Genomic DNA, 23,726 nt, shown 5'->3' with positions numbered 1-23,726 from the left:
GATCAGGATTGCTACCCCTGGTTTGTTTGTTTTTTTTAATTATTTCAGCTAAAGCGTAATATACTCTACTCCACCTTTTTGCATTTACCCTGTGCATATCCTTCTGTTTCAAATGTGTTTCTTGTAAACAACATATTGTAGCATTATGTTTTTTAATCCGTTCTTCTGTCTCCTTCCATTTTATGGGAGAGTTCATTCCATTCATATTCACAGTTACAATTATTGTGTCTTTTTCTCCATCCTATTTCTTTCTCCTCCCTGTTCATGTTTTTCTTTCTCCTTTCTCCCTTTCCTTCATCAAAAGTTTTGCTTTTGATCACTGCCTCCCTCAATCTTCCCTCTCTTCTATCAGCCCTCTCCCTTTTCTTTCCCTTTGCCCTTACTACTTTTTCCCTTCCTTCTAACTACTCCCTTCCTTTTCTTTCCCCTCCTACTGTGTACAGGGTAAGTTAGATTTCTATACCTGAGCATGTTATTTCCTCCTTGAGCCAGATCAGATGAGAGTAAGGTTCAAACAATGTTTATCTCCCCGCCTTCTTTCCCTCTACTATAATGTTTCTGTGCCTCTTCACATAATGTAATTTGCCCTTTTCTGCCCCTTTTCCTCTTCTTTCATTACAATCCTTTTCCATGTCTTAATTAGTTTTTTTTATCATCACATCAAAGTCAGTTTATACCCACACCCTCTGACTATGTTTATCCCTTCTAGATGTTGTAATAAAGATACAGTTCTCAAGAGTTACAAGTGTCATCTTCCCATGTAGGGATGTAAACAGTTTGCCCTTATTGAATAACTTTTTTTTTCTTTCTTGTTTACCTTTTTATGCCTCTTTGAGTCTTGTATTTGAAGACTGAATTTTCTGTTAAGCTCTGGTCTTTTCATCAGGAAGGTCTGGAAGTCCCCTATTTCATTGAATGCCCATCTCCTCCCCTGAATAATTATGCTCAATTTTCCTGGACAGTTGATCCTTGGCTATAATCCAAGATCCTTTGCTTTATAGAATATCATATCCCAAGCCCTCTGATCTTTTAATGTAGAAGCTGCAAGGTCCTGTATAATCCTGACTGTGGTTCCACAATATTTGAATTGTTTCTTTCTGGGTGTTGCAGTATTTTCCCCTTGACTTGATAACTCTGGAAATTGGTGATAACATTTCTTGGCGTTTTCAATTTGAGATCACTTTCAAAAGGTGATTGGTACATTCTTTTAATGACTATTTTACCCTCTGGTTCTAGGACCTCAAGGCAATTTTCCTTGATTTCTTGGAAGATACTATTTAGGCTCTAGACCAATAATTCTTAAGTTATCTTTCCTGGATCTATTTTCTAGGTCAGTTGTTTTTACAATAAGATATTTTACATTTTCTTCAATTTTTTTTCATTCTTTTGATTTTGTTTCACTAATTCTTGATGTCTCATAGAGTCATTAGTTTCCACATTCCCAGTTCTAATTTTTAACAAATTGTTTTCTTCAGTGGCTTTTGTACCTCCTTTTTCCATTTGGACAATTCTACTTTTTAAGGATGTACTTAATGTACTTTAAAAAAATTGGCCAATTGTATTTTTTAAAAACTTATTTTCTACTGTCATTTTTTGTCCTTCCTTTTCCAAGCTATTGACTCTCTCTTGTATACCTCTCATTTCCTTTCCCACGTGGGGATCGTGGTGTTGGCACTCACCCACTGCACCTCCTTTGGGCTTATGATGTGTCATGCTAATGTGCTGAAGTGATACTTGCCACTGGCTTGTGGGGATCCCTCCTCTTCTACAGTGGTCCTCTTCAGTCATAGCAACAGGGACCTTTCCCATTAATCCCCTTAGCCTCACAAGCTAAAAAATTGCCTTACCCCATCTTTCTACTTGCTCCACTATTCCAAGATTTTTCCTGGGGCAGTATTTTCTGGGTTTTTCAAGGTCAGTAAGGGAGAGTGAGAGTGACTTACTGTTTACTCTGCCATCTTGGCTCAATCCTTAGTCATTTTAAATGGAATTTCTTTTTCTATCTCTTCCTTACTGCATTTTCTTGGTAATATAGAAAAATGGTGGTGATTTCTGTAGTTTTACTTTATATCCTACAATTTTTCTTAAGTTGTTGAATATTATGACTCATTAGGAAAAAAAAAACATGTCATCTGGAGAAAGTGATAATTTCATTTCCTCATTGTCAATTCTTAATCCTTAATTTTCATTTTCCTGTCTTACCTTTATAACAAGAATTTTTAATAAAATTTTGAACAGCAATGGCTATAATGAACAACCTTGTTTCATCCCTTGTCTTATCAGAAAGGATTCTATCTTGTCATTTTGAAGATACTTCTCATCATTTTTAAAAAAGTTCCTTTAAGTCCTGTGATTTCTGGTATTTTTAATAAGGATGTGCTGTATTTTGTCAAAATCCTTTTTTTTTCCTGCATTGAAATTATCAAGTGATATTTCTTGCTGAGGAAAATGAGGCAGAGAGGTTAAGTGACTTGCTTAGTTTAAAAGAACTTTCAAATGTCTTATCTCAGATTTGAATAGGCCTTCCTGACTCCAAGCCCTTTACTCTACATATTATACTACTTGGATGCCTCTCAGACAAACCTAACACCTTAAATTACTCTCTCACCTAGAATACTGTAATTGGAGGGGGGTAGGTAAGGAGTGGAACTAGAAGTGATGTCAGAAAAATCGAGTTACAATTACAGGATCATAGGATTAGTGATTTAGTGTTGAAATGGACATTAGAGCTAAAACAGTGTAACCCTCATTAGGTGCATTCATTCATTCATTCATTCATTCATTTCTTTATATATTTAAAATATTTTTGCCTACTATTTGTTCTGCTTTTCAATCTATTTCCAAAAGCATTTATTATCCCTCCCTCCCACTGTCCCCTCAAAATTGAATAATCAAAAAAATGGAAAATCTTCATTACAAAAATACATAATCCAGCAAAATATATCCCTACACAGGCCAAGTAAAGAAATGGATGTCTCATCCTTCATATTAAATCCATTAAATCTCTGGCATAAGGTAGGTGGGTATTTCATCTTCGGTCCTCTGGCCTCATGGTTTATCAGAGATTTTTCAAAGCTGTTTTTTTCTTTAAAATATTGTTAATATTATACAGATTGTTCTCATTTTACTCTGTTTCAGTCCATGCAGGTTTATCCAATTTCCTCTGAAACTATTTTATAATTTCTAATGGCATTATAATACTCCATTATGTTAATGTACCATAGTTTATTTAGTGGTTTCCTAATAGGTGGGTACCCACTTGGTTTCCAGTTTGGGATTACTATAAAAAGAGCTTCCATAAATATAGATATTTTCCCTCTTTCTTTAAGATGCTTGGGGGCATATGCCTAGGAACGGCGTAACTAGAGAGAGTGGAATAACACATTTTAGTAACTTTTTGGGTATAGTTCTAAATCATTTTATGGAATGGCCGGAACAATTTACCGCTAGGTCCATGGTGCAACAGTGTGTCTGCTTTCCCATAGTCTTTGCATTATTTATGCTTTTCCCCCTCTTTGTAATATTTGCCAATCTGATTAGGATGAGGCAGAATCTCATCGTTTGATTTTTTTTTTCTGATTTTTAGTGTTTTGTTGCATTTTTCTCACAGTTGTCGATAGTACAGGCCTCTTCCTTTAAACATTGTCTGTACATATGTTTTGATCATCTCTCTGTTTGGAGAATGGCTCTAGTTCTTATGTGAATCAGTACTTACGTATCTTGGATATGAAATCTTGATCAGAAATGTCTTATAAATATTTTCCCAGTTACCTGATTACCCTGTAAGTTTAACTGCATTATATTTTTATGAAATATATGTATATATGTGTGAACAATTTTGATCAATGATCAAAATTATTTTATATTCTTTAAACCTCTTTATTATCTGTTTACTTATAAAATTTTCCCCTATCCACAGATATGAAAGGTTATTTCTTCTTTGCTCTTCTAATTTACTTAAGATGTCAACTTTCATATTTTAATAATATAACCATATAGAGGTTATCTTGGTGTATGCAGAGTCTCATATTTTCCAACTGAGAAAACTGAGACTCAGAGTTGTGTCTTCTCCAAGTTCATATTTGTAGAAAGCCACAGATGAAGGGTTCAAACTCAGTTTTTTCTGATTCCAAATCAAGCATTCTTTCTGCTGAGCCACTCTACCCTGGTTATACCAGTAAGTAGCTGTGACATTGCAAAACAACTTATGACTATCATTTCATCTACAAAAAAGAGGTGTGTATGTGTGTATGTGTGTGTGCTTGTGTGTGTATTTAATGGATAATATGTAAGGCCCCTTCTTGTTCTAGGTCATGCTACTAACAATGAAATTTCTCCTATTTGGAATCACCCTTCATTTGTTTGCTTTGCAAATAGAAATTGAAAAGCTCCTTGGTTCGGATAACCACACATTTCAATTATTCTTCATCAGTCAATCAATTAATGAACAAACATATATTAAGCACTTACTACAAATCAGCCACTATGCCCAGGGATGGGGACAAAAATAGAAAAACAAAATAATCTCTCATGTTCTAGGCATGCTTCTATTTGAAAAAAATGTGTGCAGTCTAGGATTAACAGAAGAAAAATAGAGATTTTGTTTTTATATTCCAGCTTTACTATTCCTTTATTTAAAATCACATCTCACAGGTTTGTTGCATCCAGAGTTGAAGGGCTATCATAAATCAGTTCAGCCTGTTCATCTGTGTGGATGAGGAGGCATATGAATAAGATAGAAGAGTTTTCATATGAACTCAGAGCCTTGGACTGCTAATCCAATGTCTTTTACATTGCCCTCTGATGCCTTTCTAAATTATTATGCCCACAATTTTCTTATGGCATTTTTTACCTCTGAGTTTCTTAGGGTATAGATCAGGGGGTTCAGCATAGGAGTGAGAATACCATAGAATATGGCCACAGTTTTATCAACAGGCAGAGTATGCAACGGTCTCACATATGTGAATATGCAGGGTACAAAGAACAACACAACTACAGTGAAATGGGAACTGCAGGTGGAGAGGGCTTTACTTCTCCCTTCCACGCTGTGGAACCTCAGAGAATGCAAGATGATGACATATGAGGCAGTTAGCATGACAAAGTTCACAAGGCAGATTACCCCACTGTTGACCATCACCAAGATACCAGTAACATAGGTGTCAGTACAGGCAAGCTCCAGCAATGGGTAAAAGTCACAAACAAAGTGATCCATTAAGTTGGGACCACATAAGGGTAACTGAAAGATGAGGAGAATTTGAATCATGGCATGTAGAAAGCCACCTCCCCATGCCAGAAACACCAGAAGACCACATAGATGTTGATTCATGGTAGTCACATAGTACAAGGGCTTACAGATGGCTACGTAGCGGTCATAGGCCATCACTGTGAGCAGGATGATCTCAGCACCACCGAAGAAATGTTCTGCAAATAGCTGAGTCATACACCCATTGAAAGAGATGATTTTCTTCTCATACAAACAATCTGCAATGAGCTTTGGGACCACTGAGGTGGAATAGCAAGTATCAATAAAAGAGAGAGAAGCGAGGAAAAAATACACAGGTAAGGTTAGTGCCTGGCTACTGACAATGGTGACCACAATGAGCAGGTTTCCACCGATGGTGATGACATATATAATAAAGAACATAAGGAACAATATTGTTTGTACCTCTGGAATTGATGAGAGCCCCAAAAGAATAAATTCTGTAACATTCCTTTGATGCTCCATGTACGTGACGTGGCCGCTGACAACACAGTTACCTGCAGTCCAAAGAAAGAAGTATTGTCATCTTAAGGACCATGGCCAGAAGAAATTTCAACACAAACTAAATTTGTTTAGGATTCCATTTCACCTACATTTAAAGGATCACGTACATCCAGTGGCTTCCTGTTACATCAAAGGTCAAATTTCAAATTCTCTATTTCACTTTTAAAGACCTTCATAACCTCATCCTTTCCTAACTTTCTGATTTCCTTATAATTTATGACCCTCCATGTACTTTGTAAACCAATGAAACTGACTTCCTTGCTATTCCTCACACAAGACACTCCATCTGCCTACCAAAGAGCTTTTACTAGCTATTTCCCATGCCTGTTACAGTCTTCCTCTTGACCTTCTCCTCTGGCTTATTTGACTTCCTTCTAGTCTCAGCTAAGTCCCACTTTCTACAAGAAGCCTTTACCAGTACTCCTGAATCTTAAAGTTTCCCCCCAAGAGCAACTCTAATTTATCCTTTATATAGCTTATTTATGCAGAGCTATATTCCCAATTAGACTGTGAGCTCCTAGTGAGCAGGGACTGGATTTGTATCCCCAGAATTTAGTAAGTGTCTGGCATATAGTAGATGCTTAATAAATGCTAGATGACCATCTGTCCTGATGCTCTGTAAAACACTATAGTTCTTACACTGCAAGGTTCTCACCATATCATGTCTGCTCTTCTGCAAAGTATCCCAGGCTCAAAAATGACCTGTCCCTGCCACACCATAAAAATCTTCATTTCCTAAGCACTGTTCTGGGTTCACAAAGGTATCAAGGGAAATAATTACAGGCATATATATATATATATATATATATATATATATATATATATATATATATATATATATATATATATATATGAAGATATAGAAAAGACTCCAGAGTCTCTACAATCCAATTCTGCCATTTTACAGATGAGGAAACCGAAATCCGTTTAGGTAAAGTGATTTCCTGAGTCATGCTGTCAGTCAGCATTAGAAGTGGGATTTGAAACTATTTCCCCTGAAACCAGAGATTGTGCTATTTTTGCCCTTCCCTACAGCGTCAACTGTCTTGTAGACACTAAATAAATAAATGTTTATTAAAGGAACATTAAAATAATATTTAATAACAAACATCTTGTTTGTTGACTTTATATCTATATCTAATATATCTATATCTATATCTATATCTATATCTATATCTATATCTATATCTATATCTATATCTATATCTATATCTATATCTATATCTATATCTATATCTATATTTATATGTATATCTATATCTATATCTATCTATATCCTTAAAAGTGGACACTTCTTAATGCATATAAGTTTTTAATGATGAGCTAACAGGTAGGGTAAGAGAGTAAACAATTTCAGCTACTCTCCAAAGATACAAATCATTCCAAAGTCCAAGGCCACTTTACTAAGTAATTGTGTAAAAATGCAAACTATTATAGTTATTCAATACAAGAAAGATTTCTGAACCGCTTTCTGAGCACAGAGTAGAATAAAAATGTTGCTACTAGTGAGGATATAGATAACATAAATATGCTAAGTCTAAAGATGAAAGAATAAAAAAGAAAATTGTCTCATTTTCATATTCATTTGGTATGAGTAAAAAAAATAGACTATCAAGGACCACTCAGACAGGTGGGAAGAAAGCCACGAAGAGTAAAAAGAGTGTCTCAATAGTCTTAATGCATTTTAGGCTTTAGTTGGTTGAAATTGCCCAAAGATTTTTGAAACAAGTTTTATATGATGATTTCTTATTCTTTTCATTCTTTGATATATTTAAATAATTTATCCATCTATCATCTCTCCTCTATCTGTCCAGTTATCATTTATCTATTACTTACATATTAATCATCTATCCCTCACCTATCCAGCTATCAGTATCTATCATTTACCTACCTACCAATTATCTATCTTTTGCTTCTATTTATCCATCTATCGATTTATCTCCCTCTATGTATCTATCCTCCTTCCTTTATCTTTTTACCCATCTATCATTTATTTCTCTACTTATATCTGTATCTTTCTATCACCTTTTCTATCCTTATATCACCTACCTACTATATATTTACAACTATCATCTATTAAATATTTATCTTACCTTTTTCTTTATCTCTCTCTTTATCTATCTCTATCTTGCTCTTAATCTGTATCTCTACCTATCTCTCTTTGTCTCTTGTCTCTATCTGTATGTGTATATATGTATATGTGTGTGTATATATGTGTATGTCTTACTGACTGAAAGAATTCCTAATGATGAATTTTCTTCTAGCAGTGCAATACAGCTTCTGCTGTTCACTTGAGAGAAAATTTCCTGGGGAAACTGGGAGCTTAAGTGACTTGGCTCAAATCAAACAGTTAGCATATGTTAGAAGAAGGATCTGAAAATATAATTTCCTGACTCTGAGGATGGGTTTCTTATCTACAGTGCCACACTGCCTCTTAAACATGTTAAAAGTAAGACCTGGTGATATCCAGGGTATCCCTAAAGTCTTGGTGCAATTTGAAGCTGTGAGTCTGAAACTTCACTCAGACTTTTGGGACATCCTTTTTATTGCTTTAATGCTTACAAAGCATTTTCCTGTTTTGTCTTGTCACACAAAGATGTGAATTGAGGCCACAGTCATTACCAGTCTCATTTCAGAGCTGATGAAGCACAGATATCTTTTACAAATATGACCTAGAAAAATTAAATGATTTGCCCATGACCACACAAATGTCAAGTGTAAATGATAGAAGGTCCCTGGCCCCCTGGAGCTCACAACATTATAGGGAGAAAACACATTGATTAAAACAGTCACAATATTAACTAATACAAGATAAGTTAACTAGAGAGACACAAACAAAATGTAATGTGCATTTTGACAGTGGAAGGGACAAAACAGATTGCATTTATACAATGCTTTAAGGTTTGAAAGTGCTTTATATATATTAACTCACTTGATCTTCATGGTATATTTAACCTCATTCTAGAAGTGGATAAATTGTGAGTGATGTAAAATTTAAACCCAGGTCTTCCTGATTCCAAACATTTATCTAAAGCAGATCTCTTTATTATTCAAGGCAATTTTAAGTTGAACATAGCCAGTCATGCCATTCAGTGCCCTTTACTTAAGAATCCAGGCTATTTTTTTAAACAGCTAAATCCTCTTCCTTGCTAAGGATCTACTCAGCTTCTTTATAGCTTAAGGAGAGAGTACACATCAATGAAAAAGAGAAACACCTGCCATCAGCTCCTGCTTTTTCCTCTCTTAAGGATGAGAGGGGAAGGCATGACTGGGGAAATATTTGTAAACTCTAGCATAAATCACCTCTAAGCCTTTTCTCTCTTCCTGACTCAGGGAGGTAGGAAAATTGTAAATAAATATATGTGAAACTAGATTAAACCACAACATTAGACATAAAAATCCTTACTCTTTACAACATTATATTTCTTGACCTACTGGTTCACGGATCCAGTTAAAAAAAAGCGAATGCTTAAAAAATTAAAGGATAAGGAAAGCCTTTTTAGTTCAGTGAATGTCAGCTATAATTGATTATATTTGATTAAACTTGTTAGAATAGCATTTCCTTACCTATTTTTTTACATTTTTACAAATTGATAAAAATTAACAACCATCATTTAAAAAGGAGAGCTTACATGAACTGTCCATGTAGATGTTAATAACTTCTGTGTACGCAGCACTTTTATCATAACATCAGAGTACTATAATAGGAGGCCAGCTGTTCCAATTAACTTCACATCATGCCAGTTGGTTAAAGGAAAACTGTAGTTAGCTACTTACAACTAGCAAAACAGCTGTGCTAAACTCCTTCATGCAATGAAAGAAACTCAATTCAGGAAGAAAATGGATGAGACTGGCCTGATAGTTGGTCTCCATATATAAGATCTTCTCTGAGCTAAAGTTTTCTCAGTGGCCTCCTAAGTCCTGCCACTTAGGACTCAGCATTCGAATAGCAACTGGCCCACTTAAGAGTCCACCAATGTTCACATGTGTCTCCTTTCATTTCTTTGGTGCAAAGACCACTGAATTTAAAGCTAGGTAAGGCTACAGAGATCATTCAATCCAACCTTCTCATTTGAAGATGTTAAATATGAAGCCCAGAGAGGTTAAGCAATTTCCCCAAGGACAACCAGGCAATTAATGGCAAAATCCAGGTCTCCTAACTCCTATACCTTATGGTTTTCAAGATATCACTCTGTGTCCCATTTGCTCATTAGGTCACTTAATCGATAAATTTGATTAAATATTTTCTTTGGGTTATTGAGCACACTATTTCTCTGGGGAAGTTTCCTTGAAAGTAATGACTTCTTTAAAATGTATTCATCAGGAGAATCTTAAAAGGAACTATGGCTCCTTAACATGTAAAGGATATTAGAATTTTACTATAAGACAATTCAGGAAATTATCCTAGTACCTACCTAAACTGCTGTTCAAAGGTATTTCAAATTTCTCTTATAAAGCAGCTATTAGAGGTGACCAACATTTGAATGTTGGAGCCAATTTACTACTCTGCTTCTCATTAATCCTTTTGCATGAACCTTTCACTCAGATTGAAACAATAGTAATCCCTATGCTGAACCCTCTTGTCTATAGTCTGAGGAACAAAGAGGTCAATAAAGCCTTTAGGAAAGCCGTTGAGACATCAAAGCCTCTAGTGTGCATGTGATTTTAATTAGGGAGGATATGCTATATGTAATGAACTAATCTTTTTTTGTTTTGTTTTGTTTTGTTTTTAGGCAGTTGAGGTTAAGTGACTTACCCAAGGTCACACAGCATGTAAATGTCAAGTGTTTGGTCTGAGGCTGGATTTGAACTCAGGTCCTCCTGACCTCAGGGCAGGTGCTCTATCCACTGTGCCATCTAGCTGCCCCTAATGAACCAATCTTAATACTACTTCAAATATCTTATTTCTTATTCTATACCACAAAAAAATGCTCTGTTTGTTGTGTGTGTGTGTGTATGATTTGAAGCAATACTTGAGACTCACTCAAAGATTCCCTCAGTAAATGTACCCATTAATGTTCCTTTCTTCTCCTAATTTCTTTAGTTTTGTATGCCTATACCACTTAATCTACATATTGATACATCTTTTATCATTTGCATTGGCAACTCTTTCAGATTTCTGTGTCTTGTCATGTTTATCTGATTATAAGCTTAAGGGTCAGACACCCAATCCTGTTTCCTGACAGGTTTTGCAGTATCTTGTGTTATGATGGTCACAGTGTGGACATACAGTAAATGCTTCCTGGGTGACTGAGAGTGTTTCAAGTCCTGAACAACATTCAGTTCTTATCCTTCATGCCCAACATATCAAGGAGGCTGGATCCCCTGCCACAGGAGGATGAATTTAAGGATCTGGTGCTTAGGGAGGAGAAAAATTGACCTACCATGTGGAGCAGAATTTTGATTTGTATCTTAGTCCCAGAGTTCAGTATGAGGAGCAAAGAGCAAAAGCTGCAAAGAAGCAGATTTAGACTCGTTACAAGGAAAATCTTTTTGAACTAGTAGAGCCATCTAAAACTGTAATCACACTGCTCTTGGCAATAATGAGTCTCTCCTCTCTTTTAATGGAAGTCTTCCCCAATCTGTCTTAATTCCAGCACCTTCTCCCTATTAATTATTTCCTATTTATCCTGTATATGGCTTCTTTGTTTCCTTTTTTTCCATGGTGTCTCCCCCATTAGATTCCTAGAGGGCAGGGACAATCTTTTGTCTCCTTTTGTATCCCTAGCATTTAGAACAGTGCTTTGGACATAGTAGGCTATTAACACAGCTTGTTGATTGATAATACTAAATGACATAATCTGCAACTTATATTCTTAGAGAGTTTCAATGATTTACCTAGAATCACATAGAATATGTAAGAGTAAGGAATTAAACCCAGGACTTCCTGGCTCCAAGGTCAGCTCTCTGTTCATTATGCATCTCTTTCCCCAATTAATGGATGTCCACTTTATTTTAAGTTCTTTGATACCACAGAAGTGCTACTAAAATGTGATTATACCCATAGACTTTCTGTGTTTTGAAATATATATATATATATATAATATATAGAATCTAGATATAAAGCCAAATTCTGTTTCATTTTGTTTGGATCAATTCACAATTCTACTGATGTAGTTTGGGGTTACTGGGAACCCCAAAATGTTAGGGTACAGGGCACCATCTGCCTGAAATAAATTCACACACTCAAACCTTCTATTCAAAGTGACAAGGTTTTTTCTCTTTCTTTTTCTTTTTTTCCTTTTTGGTGGAACATGGCTACTGCAGATATATGCTTTGAATAATTTCATATGGGTGTTGTGTTTCTTGCCTTCTCAGTGGGTGGGAGAGGGGAAAAGGAGAGAATTTGGAACTGAAGATAAAATTAAATTGAATGTAAAAAAGAAAAGTTTGACAAAATAATTCTCTGGTGATTAGTGCATGGGAATAGAAACACACACACACACACACACACACACATCTATGTCATCAACAATGTATGACACCTTTACAAAAACTAATATATATTAAAGTATACAAACATGAGGAAAAGAAGAAATATTAAAGGCATTATTTTACTTACTTTGTTACATCTCCCCACATTAACATATAAACATTTAGCATTGTTTAGTCCCTTATCATTCCTCACTCATGTTTTCGTTTTTGTAATTCTCTTGTCTCCTACGTTTCTCTGCAGTTTTATTTTATTTTGTTTTGTTTTTCATCAGAAATAATTAAAGGTCTTATATTTCATTAAAATTCAATTTTTCCCTGTAGCACTATATTCAGTTTTGCTGTCTAGATTACTATCTATTATACTGTAAATCTTTATTTTTTGCCTTTTGGAGAATCGTATTCCAAGCTTTTTTCTTCTTTTAAGTTGTAGCTGCAAAATCTTGTGTGATCCTGATGTTCAGAGTGTACTATTTGAATCCTCAATGCTTGTTTTTTGTGTTTTTTTTTCTTTCTGGATGCATATATTATTTTTACTTTGATATGGAAACTCTATTTTCACTATAGTATTTCTAGGGTTTTTCATTTTGGAATTTCTTCAAGAAAGAATTTTTCATTTCGGAGTTTCTTTCAAGGGGTTTCTTTCCACTGACTAGTAGATTCTTTTTAGTTTTTTTGGTCCCTGGAGCTAAGAGATCTTGGTTGTTATTATTATGATTTCCTGAAATATTATGGCTAGGCCATTTTTTCCAGTCATAACTTTCAAGTAGTCTAGTTATTATTCATTTTTTCTCTTCAATATTTTCCAGGTCACTAGTTTTTTAATATAATAAATTTTCTTCTATTTTTTCTAGTATTTTCATTTTGTTTCTAATATTTATTGATGTCTCAGATAGTTGCTATATTTTGTCAATGCTAATTTTCATGGTGTTATTTTCTTAGGTAACATTTTGTACCTCTTTTTCTAAGCTTTTTTTTAATCTTTCCATATTTTAAAAATAATTCTCATCTTTTTCATTTGTTTTTCTTTGGCGCATTCATTTGCTTTTAAAAAATATTTTGGCTTAAAAATACTTCTTTTTTTATCTCTTCCAGGAATTCCAATTGAATTTGTGCTTTACCTGTGTTTTTCTCTAAAGCTTTGCTGGTAAATGTTTTGGAGCCATTGTCCTTCCTGTGTTGTGTCTGTCTCAAAATTTCGTGTCACTGCTAGAGCTCTTTAGGGGAGATTATTATTATTTTTGTTTGTTTGTTCATTGCTTAAAACTATTCTTTGACTTCAGAATTTATATTAAGGCTAGGACTTCTGCATTTCTAGGGTTTACACCTGAGTTTTTCTCCTCTGAGTCCTTTTGCTATTTTCTTCAGGCATTGCATATTGCATTATTTCAGAATGTTAGAATCACCTCAGGCTGGGGATCTGGATGTTTTCAGTGTTCCTAAAATGATGTGATCCATCTGGTCACTGTTGAGATATTCTTATATCTGCACATTCCTGATTCAATTTTGGGTCTAAATGCTATGCTTGTGGTCTTGTTCCTGGTTGGAAATTCTAGTAAACTGTGACTGGACTTAGCATCTATCAGCCAGCTAAGAAGCTTTGTACATTTAGAGTGACAGAACTGCTGACCCCTCTTTGGTCTGGGATTGCTGCCATTTTTATTACTGTTATTATTATTATTTCACTCCAGGCTTCATCATGGGCTAGAAGCTAAAAATGAGTCCCTGTTCAGCTCCTGGTTCAGAGCAACAAAGCTATTATTTGCTTCTGAATGTGTTCCGTGCTCAGCAAACAGCCTCAACCCCATGACTCTACCCTCCATCACCCCTTTATGGAAGTCCCTTCCTCAGTCCACCACTGATAGGTGACTCAGAAGTGGATGCTAAGCACCAGAGCTTCCAGAGGGCACCCTTTCCTTAAACATGAACTAATCTGAGGAGTCCCTGGGACCTCTTCCTTTCTGGTTTTTCCTTTCCTGGTGTACAACCTTGGTCCTTTGTCTGTTCTTGGGAGCCATTGCCTGGCATATTGCTGGCCAGATCTCATCAGCAATGTTTATACACCTCTGCTCTTTGACTGTCTTCCTGGACTGCCCTTGGTTGGAAAATGATTCATTGTGATTTTTTTTCCTCAGATTTCTTGATCAGGACTATTATCTTGTTCTGGTTTTTTTTGTTTGTTTATTTGTTTGTTTGCTTGTTTTAGATATTTGTGAAGTGGTTTGATTTGGGGAGCTGGGCTATACTTTATCTTACTTCTCCACTATCTTGATTTTGACCCTCCAGAATTATATGTAGTATGGATATACTAAATTCCTTTCTAGTAAGATCAAGGTTAAAGCAAGGCTCAATTATTACTTTGTATAGTGCATGAAATGCTAGCTATAGCCATATGACAAGAAACAAGAAATGGAAGGAATTAAGCACAGACAAAAATGAAACAACACTTTTTGCAGATGATTTGGTAGTCTATTCAAAGAACCATAAAAAGCCAACTAAAATTAATTAAACAATTAAACAATAACATCAACAAAGTATTAGGGTATTTAAAAATATAAATTATCAGACTTTTTATATAATACCAACGAAATCAATTATGAAGGGATAGATGAAGTCCATTAAAATAACTACAGAATCTATAAAATATTTGGAAGTGTACCTACTAAGACATGCTCACGATATATTAATACAACTACAGAATATCATTTACATTAATAATTTCAGACATGAATAACTGCAGAGGTATTAATTGATTAATTTTGAGCCATGCCCAACCTTATGCAGCTTAATTTATTTATTCAGTGCCATACCAAGCCAAATTGCTAAAGTTTAGAGCTTGGAAAAAAAATATGATGTCAACACACTTTTTTGAGGAACAAATGGTCAATAATTTCAAGATAAATAAAGAAAAAAATGTGAAAAGGAAGGTAGGCTAGGAGTACCAGATCTCAAATTATACTGTAAAGGTATAATCATAAAAATGATTTGTTATAGTTAACAAAAGTGAAGCAGTGGACCAGATTAGGCTAACAACATACAAAAGCAAAATAATTTGACATAATATTAAATAAGCCCAAAAGACCAACAAATCCTGGGGGAAAAACATACCATTTGCTTAAAAGCTGCTTGAAAAAATGAAAAGCGTCTTGGCAGAAATGAGCTTTAGGCCAAGATATCATACTACATACCAATATGAATTCCAAATGGATACATGATTTTAATATTACTGACCACACCATAAATAGAGGAAGCAGAAAGGAAATTTTCTTACAGCTATGGATAGAGGAAGATGTCATGACCAAACAAGGGAAAGGGAGGCCCACAGAAGATAAGTTAGAAAATTTTGCTTAAATAAAATTGAAGTTTTTACACAAAATTAACAGTTAAAATTACAAAGGAAACAGTTATATGGGGAAAAATCTTTGTAACAATTTCTCTGATAAAGGTTACATGATTGAGATATGAGGAACTGATTCAAATATATAAGGATAAGATTCATTCTCCAATAGAAAATTGACTAAAGTATATAAAAAGGCTCTTGTAAAAGCAATCTGAGTTTGCAACTGGCATATAAAAATGTTCCAAATAATTACTACACAGAGAAATGTACGTCAAATCAACTCTGAGTTTCTACTTCTTACTCATCAGATAGACAAAAAAAAAAAAAAGGAAAATTGAAATTGACAGAGGTACTGTAGAAAAAAGAAGCATACTAATACACTGTCGGTAGAGTTGTGAACTGATCAAGCTATCCTGGAAAGTCATTAATGTGGATATGCATGGATAACCTTTGACTCAATGATACTACTGCTAGGCATTCTAATCTAGCATGATGAGAACAGAAGGCACATCGATAGGAAAGAGACAAGCAGGACAGTTTTGAAAGCAAATTGTTTTATAGCTGGAGGGAGAAGCAAGTTATACATGGTTCAGTTTGGTGGCTATATATACAATCCTCTTTTTCTCTTGTTTTATGTGTATGGGAATGCTTGCATTGATTGACATTTCTTAGGGTCAGAATTTTTTTTTAATAAAAGTACTTAGAGATACAAAAAAAATGAAGTTTACAAACATTAAAAAATCCAAATCTAGTCCCTCTTGCACATAACAACCACCCATATACTTAATATCCATCATGCCTCCTATAAATCTGTGTTCATTATCTCCCTTTCTTTCCACTAACCTTCATATGGTGTAGACCATATTACCTTACCATTCTAGACAACTGTCTCTAGATGTGTTTCATTTTCTCTATATCTTCCTAAAATGTAGTTACTCTAAGTTAAACCAATATTGCGGGTGTGGTCTGCGTACATCATAAAGTGTGTGTGACATTCACCTCCTTCATTTTATACATTATGCCTTTTTATGCAGTCTAAGATGCATTAGCTTTTTTCCTCTCAAATAGTACAATGCATATAAGAAATCTGCAAACTTAAAGTACTATACAATGGTCATATTTATCTTTCTTGTAGTTTGCAATATCACTTATGTTGAAGAAGATGATATTTAGAACATGTGTAGGACTTTACACTTATCTGTTCATTTTCATCTTATTGAGACTCACCCAAATTTCTACTCTGTTGAGATCTTTGGGATCCTAAATCTACCATTCCCCCAGAATGTCAGCTAACCTTCCAAGATATAAGTCATCTGAATATGTGATAAAATGTGTTTTTTCCTTTGTTGTTGTATCCCCAACACTTAACACAGTGCCTGCCCCACAGTAAGTTATTAATAAATACACAATTAATATTAGATTATTTTTTTTCATCTGGGAATTTGATAAGGATGCCAATATGTGTTTGTCCAAGTGACTGAAAAATCAATTGAATTCCACAATAATTTATTAGGCTACTACTTTAATTAAGGCCTAGTATAGGCTCTGGGTATACCAAGACAAAAATAATGTAGTGTCTGTACATGAAGAAACATTTAATTGGATGAAAATTAATATACACATGTAAGTGAACATAATATATATAGACAGTAAATAAAAGTTGGTTTTGCATTGTGGGGGACATACAGGAGGCAGGGGCTTAGGAGAGACCACCTTGCAAGATGACAATGAGATAACATTGAATCTTTCCTGAATCTAAGTCTTCAAAAAATTCTGAATCTGCCATACTGGACTCTTCACTGTCTTTCTCTGCATCTTGTCCTCAAGAATAGCAAGAGAGAGCTTGTCAAAGGGACTACTTAAACCTTGACAAATGATTACTACCTTTCCCTACTTACAATTAAACTAGAACCTTAAGGGCATGTGTTCTCAGAGCTAAGAAGCAGAGAGGGACAGAATCAGATGCAATTTGAGGAAATAGGTAAATTGGGAGCTCTGAGTAAATTTTTACAAAGAATAACAATAATATTCAGGATAATAAGAACATCATTTATACTTTATGATTTACTATCCTGACAATGGTCATGAGAATTAGAGTATGCAAATATGCTTATGTGCATGTTACAAATGAGGAAATCAAGATTCATCCAGTATAAAGGACTTGCCTAAAGTTTCACAGTGACCTCCAATTCCATCCCAGATCTTCTAATACCAAGTTCAGTATTTTTTTACTGCCTTATTTTGAGAAAAACTCTTCAATAACCCACATCTCTTTCATGTTCAGTATCACATTTGATCTTCACCAAAACCTTTTGATTGTTTTCAGGCCTGAAATTATTACACCCATTTCAAAGAAGAATAAATTGAGACTTGGAGATGTTCAGCGGCTTGGCCAACGTCACCTAGCTTAGAGATGGCAGAAGCAGGACTAGAAGCCAGCTGTTGTCAATGGCCTTATCCAGGTCCCTTTCTACCTCACTTTGCTAACGACAAGCTGAGGATGACAAAGTACCCATGAGAAAAAGTTGTTTGGGTTTTTTTTTCCCCAATGGTCAGAACAGAATTTAATGGTTTGTTTTCCTCATGAGTTGGCAGCAGAACTGCCAAGTATCTACAAGGTAGCACCATCTCCCAAGAGGGTCAGGGCTACCAGGTCTGCATAATGTCCCTGTCTTCCATAACTTCAGCTACTGATGTAGGAACATGCTACTGTAGGGCTCAGTGCTAATGAATGAGCTGCTGGATCAAATTCTCTGATTCATTCTCTCACTCATAGTTTCTTTTGTGCTTCCTGAGGCTGAACTGAATGGAGGTTAGGAGTAGGCATCACTAATTCTACTGCCATCCATGCCGCAGCAATGGCAAGAGTGACCTCTCTGTCACTAGGAACCTTTGAACTCTTTGTCCCAGTGACTAGTGAAGAATTTCTCCAATCCAGGCCTATGTTTCCCAGGCTTGGGACTTTAAGGCCAAACTTTGATTATAAAGTTCATGGTTAACTCTCCTTTTTGGAGTCTTGGCCACCTTTCTCCATAATCAAGCCAGCTAGACTCTAGGATATCCAATCCCAAGACTGTAGTGCAGTGTAGACAGCAAAATGGTATAGTGGAAGCATTTCTGGATGTGGAGGCAGGAACACTTGTATATAAAAACCTTCAGAATCTCAGACAGTGACTCATTTTCCCCATGGGTAAGTCACTTCACTTTGATTTCCTCATCCATGAACTGTGAGTAATTACACCTGTGGTATTTATTTCATGGTGCTGGCTTAGGGCTCAAATTAGATCACGTATGCAAGTTCTGTTCAAACATCCAAAGGCTCTGTAAGCGCCTGTTATTATCCACTACTTGGCGCTTTTCAAGTGCATCATCCTTTAGTAACTGAAGGAGTCATTTGCAGGATAGGTGATTGTGTAGTCCAAACAAACACCTAATTTAATAATATTGATTAATTATTTTATTCATTAATATTAATTAATGAATACTAATAATGTTAAGGGTGTACTATGCGCGAGGCACTCTAGTAAAAACTTCAGGGAGTCGTTTGATAAGAAAATTTAGGTGAGAAAGAGTCCTTGCCCTAAATAATAGTAGTTCACATTTATGTAACATTTGGAAAGAGCTTCAATTTTCTCATTTGAGTGTCCCAACACTGCTTGAAATAAATACCATCATTATTATGTCCTTCCCCTTTTACAGATAAGTAATCTGAAGCTGATTGACTAAAGTGATTTGTCCTGACTTATATAATTAATAAGTGTCTGAGGTGGAATTTAAATCCACATCCTCTTGACTTAAAGCAGATTAAAGCTCTGTCTACTACAACACATTGCCACTCTAGTATTTTGTAGTGTAGTAACACTTCTATCCTCTTTTCTCTGTTCTTGTGTTTCTTGGAGCACCTACTCATCCATTATCGTGTGAAAAAAGCCCACTGTCTTGTACTGATGATGGTAAGTCTCATGTTTATAGCACTTGATTCTTGAAACTTTCCTTGGAATTATTGTGTAAACTCTATACCTTAAGAACTATTATTCCCATTTTCCAAATGAGCAGAGAAAGGATTGATTAACTTCCATGAAATCACAGAAGAAATTAGTGAATGCCCAAACAATACTAGAGCCCAAGTCTTCAGACTCCTAATCAATTATCTTTCCAAGAGAGTGCTGTTCACCAACACCTGGGAATTTTAGAGTAGAAAACAAATCACTTTGTCTGCCCTGGTGACCAAGAAGGGTTCTCTAGACATGGGAACTCAAGAGGACCCAACCTTAAATGCATTTGTGAAAAGGATTGTCATAGATTATTTCTATACATATTTAATTCAATAACGTCAATTACAAAAATATGGGTGTCACGTATGAGACAATACTATAAATTGTGACTGTAAGTTGATTGGTTGTTTTCTACTTAATATACTTCCTATTGTGTGAAAGGAAAATCTTTCATCGTTGTTAATTGTGAAAGTTGATTTTTTTTCCTACTCCTCTAAAAGACTGTGAGATAAAGTTTTACTTATTTACTCTACCCTTACTTCCCAGTTTCATATTAACCACATCAGAAAAAAAGTCCTTTCACAGTGGTGCTGTGAAGGCTAAGGATATCTTTAAAATTAATACAGATTAAAAGTGTCATAGAATCATTGATGCAGAGATGGATGGAAAGGATATCAGTGATCATCTTGTTTAATACATTTCCTTTATCAATGAGCAAACTGAGGTCTGAATATCCTAGGAGTAAAAGACATTAAGGGATTTGTGAAAGATAAAATAGACAATAACAGTAGTGTTAATTAAAATAAGAGTAGATAACTCTTTTATCTAGTTTTAAGGTTTTCAAAGCACTTTACAGAATTATCTCCTTCTCTCTGAACAGCCCTGTGATATAGGCACCATTATTTTATCCTTTTTTGACTCATGAGTAAATTGAGGCTCTGAGGTGAGGTGACTTCTCCATGGTCACAGTGATCTAGGAGACACATTTTTCCATAAAATAAGAAATAAATATTTTCTGTCTGCATATCTCTGACATACATACATATGTATATATGTGTATGTCCATGTACATGTGTGCCTGGAGAACAAGGGATCAACCAGCCCTTTACCTCAAGACTTTGAGATGAAATCCAGCGCATGTTAAGACAGCCCCTTCCACTTCCAAATAGCAATATTTTTGAAATCTTTTCCTTACTTAAAATTTGTTTTTTTCTTAATTTCTAACCTTTCCTCCCTATGTCAGTTCTGCAGATATTTGAAGATAACTTTAATCCTAACTCCTGCTCTGACACTCATCTTTTATCTTTTCTACACCCTCTTATTTCCTTCCACCAATCCCCAATATGGGAAAACTTCAAAGTCCTTCTCCATGCTGGCTGAACTCCTCTGGAGAATCTCTAGCCTGTCACCGTCCTTCCTAAAGTGTGGACCCCCGACTTAACATGTTGCTTCAAATGTGGACTAGACAGGACCACCTCTGTAGGCCTGAATACTGGGTCTCTTCATGCGCTGTAAGGTCAGATTGGTTTTCTTGTTAGCCATATATGTCTCAAGCTTGTTGTGGGGATCAGATGATCCAATCTATTTCAAGTACTTTGCAAACAATAGAGAGGCAAATGTGGTAAAATGAATACTGCACTGGGACTGGAGTCAGGAAGTCCTGATTTCAAATCCAGTCACAGATACTTAAGGTATGACTCTGGGCAAGTCATTCAACCCCAATTTACCTCTCTTTCCTCAAATTTGAAATAGGAGTAATAACAGTCCCTACTTCACAGGGTTGTTGTGAGAATCAAATAAGACAATATTTATGAAGTGTAGCACAGTGCTTGACATATAAGAGATGCATTGCAAGCACTTTTTCCCTTCTCTCCACTAATATAAGTGCTAGTCCTTAGTTGGTATTTTGGTATCAACACTTAATGGCTCTGTTCTTCTCAACACAATGATCATTCTCTTTGTCAGCGAAAATAGAAGCAAAATACACATCGAGCAGCTCTGCCTTTGCTTGGCATTCATTCTACTTGTCTCATTAGCCAGGAGAATCAGTCCTGTTCCTGATTTGATTATCCTTTGTTTCACCAAATAGTCAATTTTGCATTAAAAACTACACACCTTTACAGTCTTTAGGTTTCTGGGCTTCCCTCAGTTCAAACTGCATGCTGACACTCCTTCAACTTGATTGTTATAAGATAGGATCTGCTTTTGTATTTGTCCTTGGTTATCTCTCCTTTTTATCTTTTCTGCAAACTTATTTTTCATATCTAGGTCTGCCTAATTGCCAATTTTTCTTCTTGTATCTTCAAAATTGTATTTTTTTTCCTTTCCAGTTTAAATTCCCTACAGAATTATCCTTTATCCTTCCTTTAAATTGCCTGGAATTGACTCTTCCCAACTCTAATATGCATGTCTGACAATTGCTAGTTTTCCTTCCTTTATTTATCTCAAACTTTACGATGATGTAATTACTTCTCCCCTACTCTTGTAACATTCCTATTTATTTTGATTCTGCCTAATAATTCCCCATAATTTATGAGAATCAAATGCAGGATAGAGTTTTCTCATGTTTGTTCCTTCATTTCATACTTTTGATGCATTAAAACATCATTTTCATAAAGAAATCAATAGCTTTTCTTTGTGGAGAGAGACAGAGATAGACAGATAGCTAGCTGAATATGCAGATAGAAAGAGACACATAGAGAGAAGCAGGCAGACAAGAAAGAAGGGGAAAAAGAGCCAGGAAGAGATAGACAGATACAAATATGCATAGATGCAGAGTTACAGAGATAGAGACAGAGAGAAGAGATAGAGAAAGGCATTCAGAGACAGAAAGTCAGAATAAGAGAGAACATTCTGGCAAATGCCCAGATAATTGAAGACTTCCACCATTAATATACTGATAACAACATAAGTGCTTTCCACCATGTTTTCCCACTTTGGTTCTTGGATTTCTTTACACAAGAATATTTTCTCAGTTTAAAAATATTATAATATCCTCTTATAACTTATCCTATTTCACTTAAAAAGGGAAAACCTTTCCAAAACCATGTTCAAGTTATGAATCCTATTCCTCAAGTCTAAATGGTACCTTGGCACACATATTGGTTTTCATGTGTTAGAGATTCTAATTCATCTCTCATGTGAGGCATAATTTCTTGGGGATTCCAGTGTGCTACTAGACCTATATATCTTTTACCTTTCATTCTTCCAGCTTAACCAGCTCTTCTTCTTTTCCACTCTTTTGTGCCTTTTGGCAGACTTTGATAGAGATGACTACTGGTCACATGTGAGTTGAAGTAGATGACTTCTGAGGAACCATAGTGACTTGAGATTCTCTGCTTCTATTTTACATATATATATATATATATATATATATATGTGTGTGTGTGTGTGTGTGTGTGTGTGTGTGTATGTATGTATATATACATATACACAACACAAATATATGTATATGTATATATGTATATATGTATGTTTGTATATCTATATGTATATAAACATATATATATGTATATATATTTAAAGATACAAATTGTCATAATTACTACATGGCAGCTTATCTATGATTTCTATAAAAACTTGTGGTTATTCATGGTGAGAGAGAGGAAACAAAGACTCTAAGACTAAGTGAGTGATTCATTACTGTGGCAGGTCCTTCCAAGCTATAAAGGATTAAAATGGTGCCTTAGAATGGCCTACATACTTATCTGATACCTAAAGGCCAATAGCTTAGTTCAAGCATTGAAAGTTACAATGGGGGCAGCTAGGGGGCGCAGTGAATAGAGAACTGGCCTTGGATTCAGGAGGACCTGAGTTCAAATACGGCCTCAGACACATAATACTTCCTAGCTGTAAGACTCTGGGCAAGCCACTTAACCCCAATTGCCTCACTAAAAAAAAAAGAAAAAAGAAAAAAGGTACCAATGGAAAATCACTGAGTCAATAAACATTTAATAAGTGCCTACTATGTGTCCAGCACAATGCTAAGCAGAGAGAATACAAAGAAAGGTTAAACACAGTCCTTGCAGTCAAGGAGTCCATAATCTCTATGTGAATAACATGCAAATATCTGTTTACAAACAAGCTATATCCAGGATAAATGAGAGATAATCAAAAGATAGAAGGCACTGAAATTGAATCAATGGATCAAAAAAGTCTCCCTGTGGGTTAGATTTTAGCTCAAACTCGAAACAGA

General features: G+C 35.3%; 1 protein-coding gene across 1 annotated transcript; it reads right to left on the bottom strand.

Annotated features, from left to right (window-relative positions):
• Positions 1–4,819: 4,819 nt before the first annotated feature.
• Positions 4,820–5,725, bottom strand: LOC110199494 (olfactory receptor 4C3-like). The gene has a single exon (XM_020974383.1). It carries the CDS (start codon positions 5,723–5,725, stop codon positions 4,820–4,822), a length of 906 nt encoding a protein of 301 aa, XP_020830042.1.
• Positions 5,726–23,726: the final 18,001 nt, after the last annotated feature.

The sequence above is a fragment of the Phascolarctos cinereus genome, unplaced genomic scaffold (genome assembly GCF_003287225.1).
Source record: "Phascolarctos cinereus isolate Bilbo 61053 unplaced genomic scaffold, phaCin_HiC Scaffold_9;HRSCAF=440, whole genome shotgun sequence".
Lineage (NCBI taxonomy): Eukaryota > Metazoa > Chordata > Mammalia > Diprotodontia > Phascolarctidae > Phascolarctos > Phascolarctos cinereus.
Note: the sequence above shows the minus strand (reverse complement) of the source record. Positions and strands in the feature narration are given on the sequence as shown.

Excerpts from the sequence above, each read along its gene's own strand:
- LOC110199494 (XM_020974383.1), bottom strand. The coding sequence starts at position 5,725 with ATGGAGCATCAAAGGAATGTTACAGAATTTATTCTTTTGGGGCTCTCA.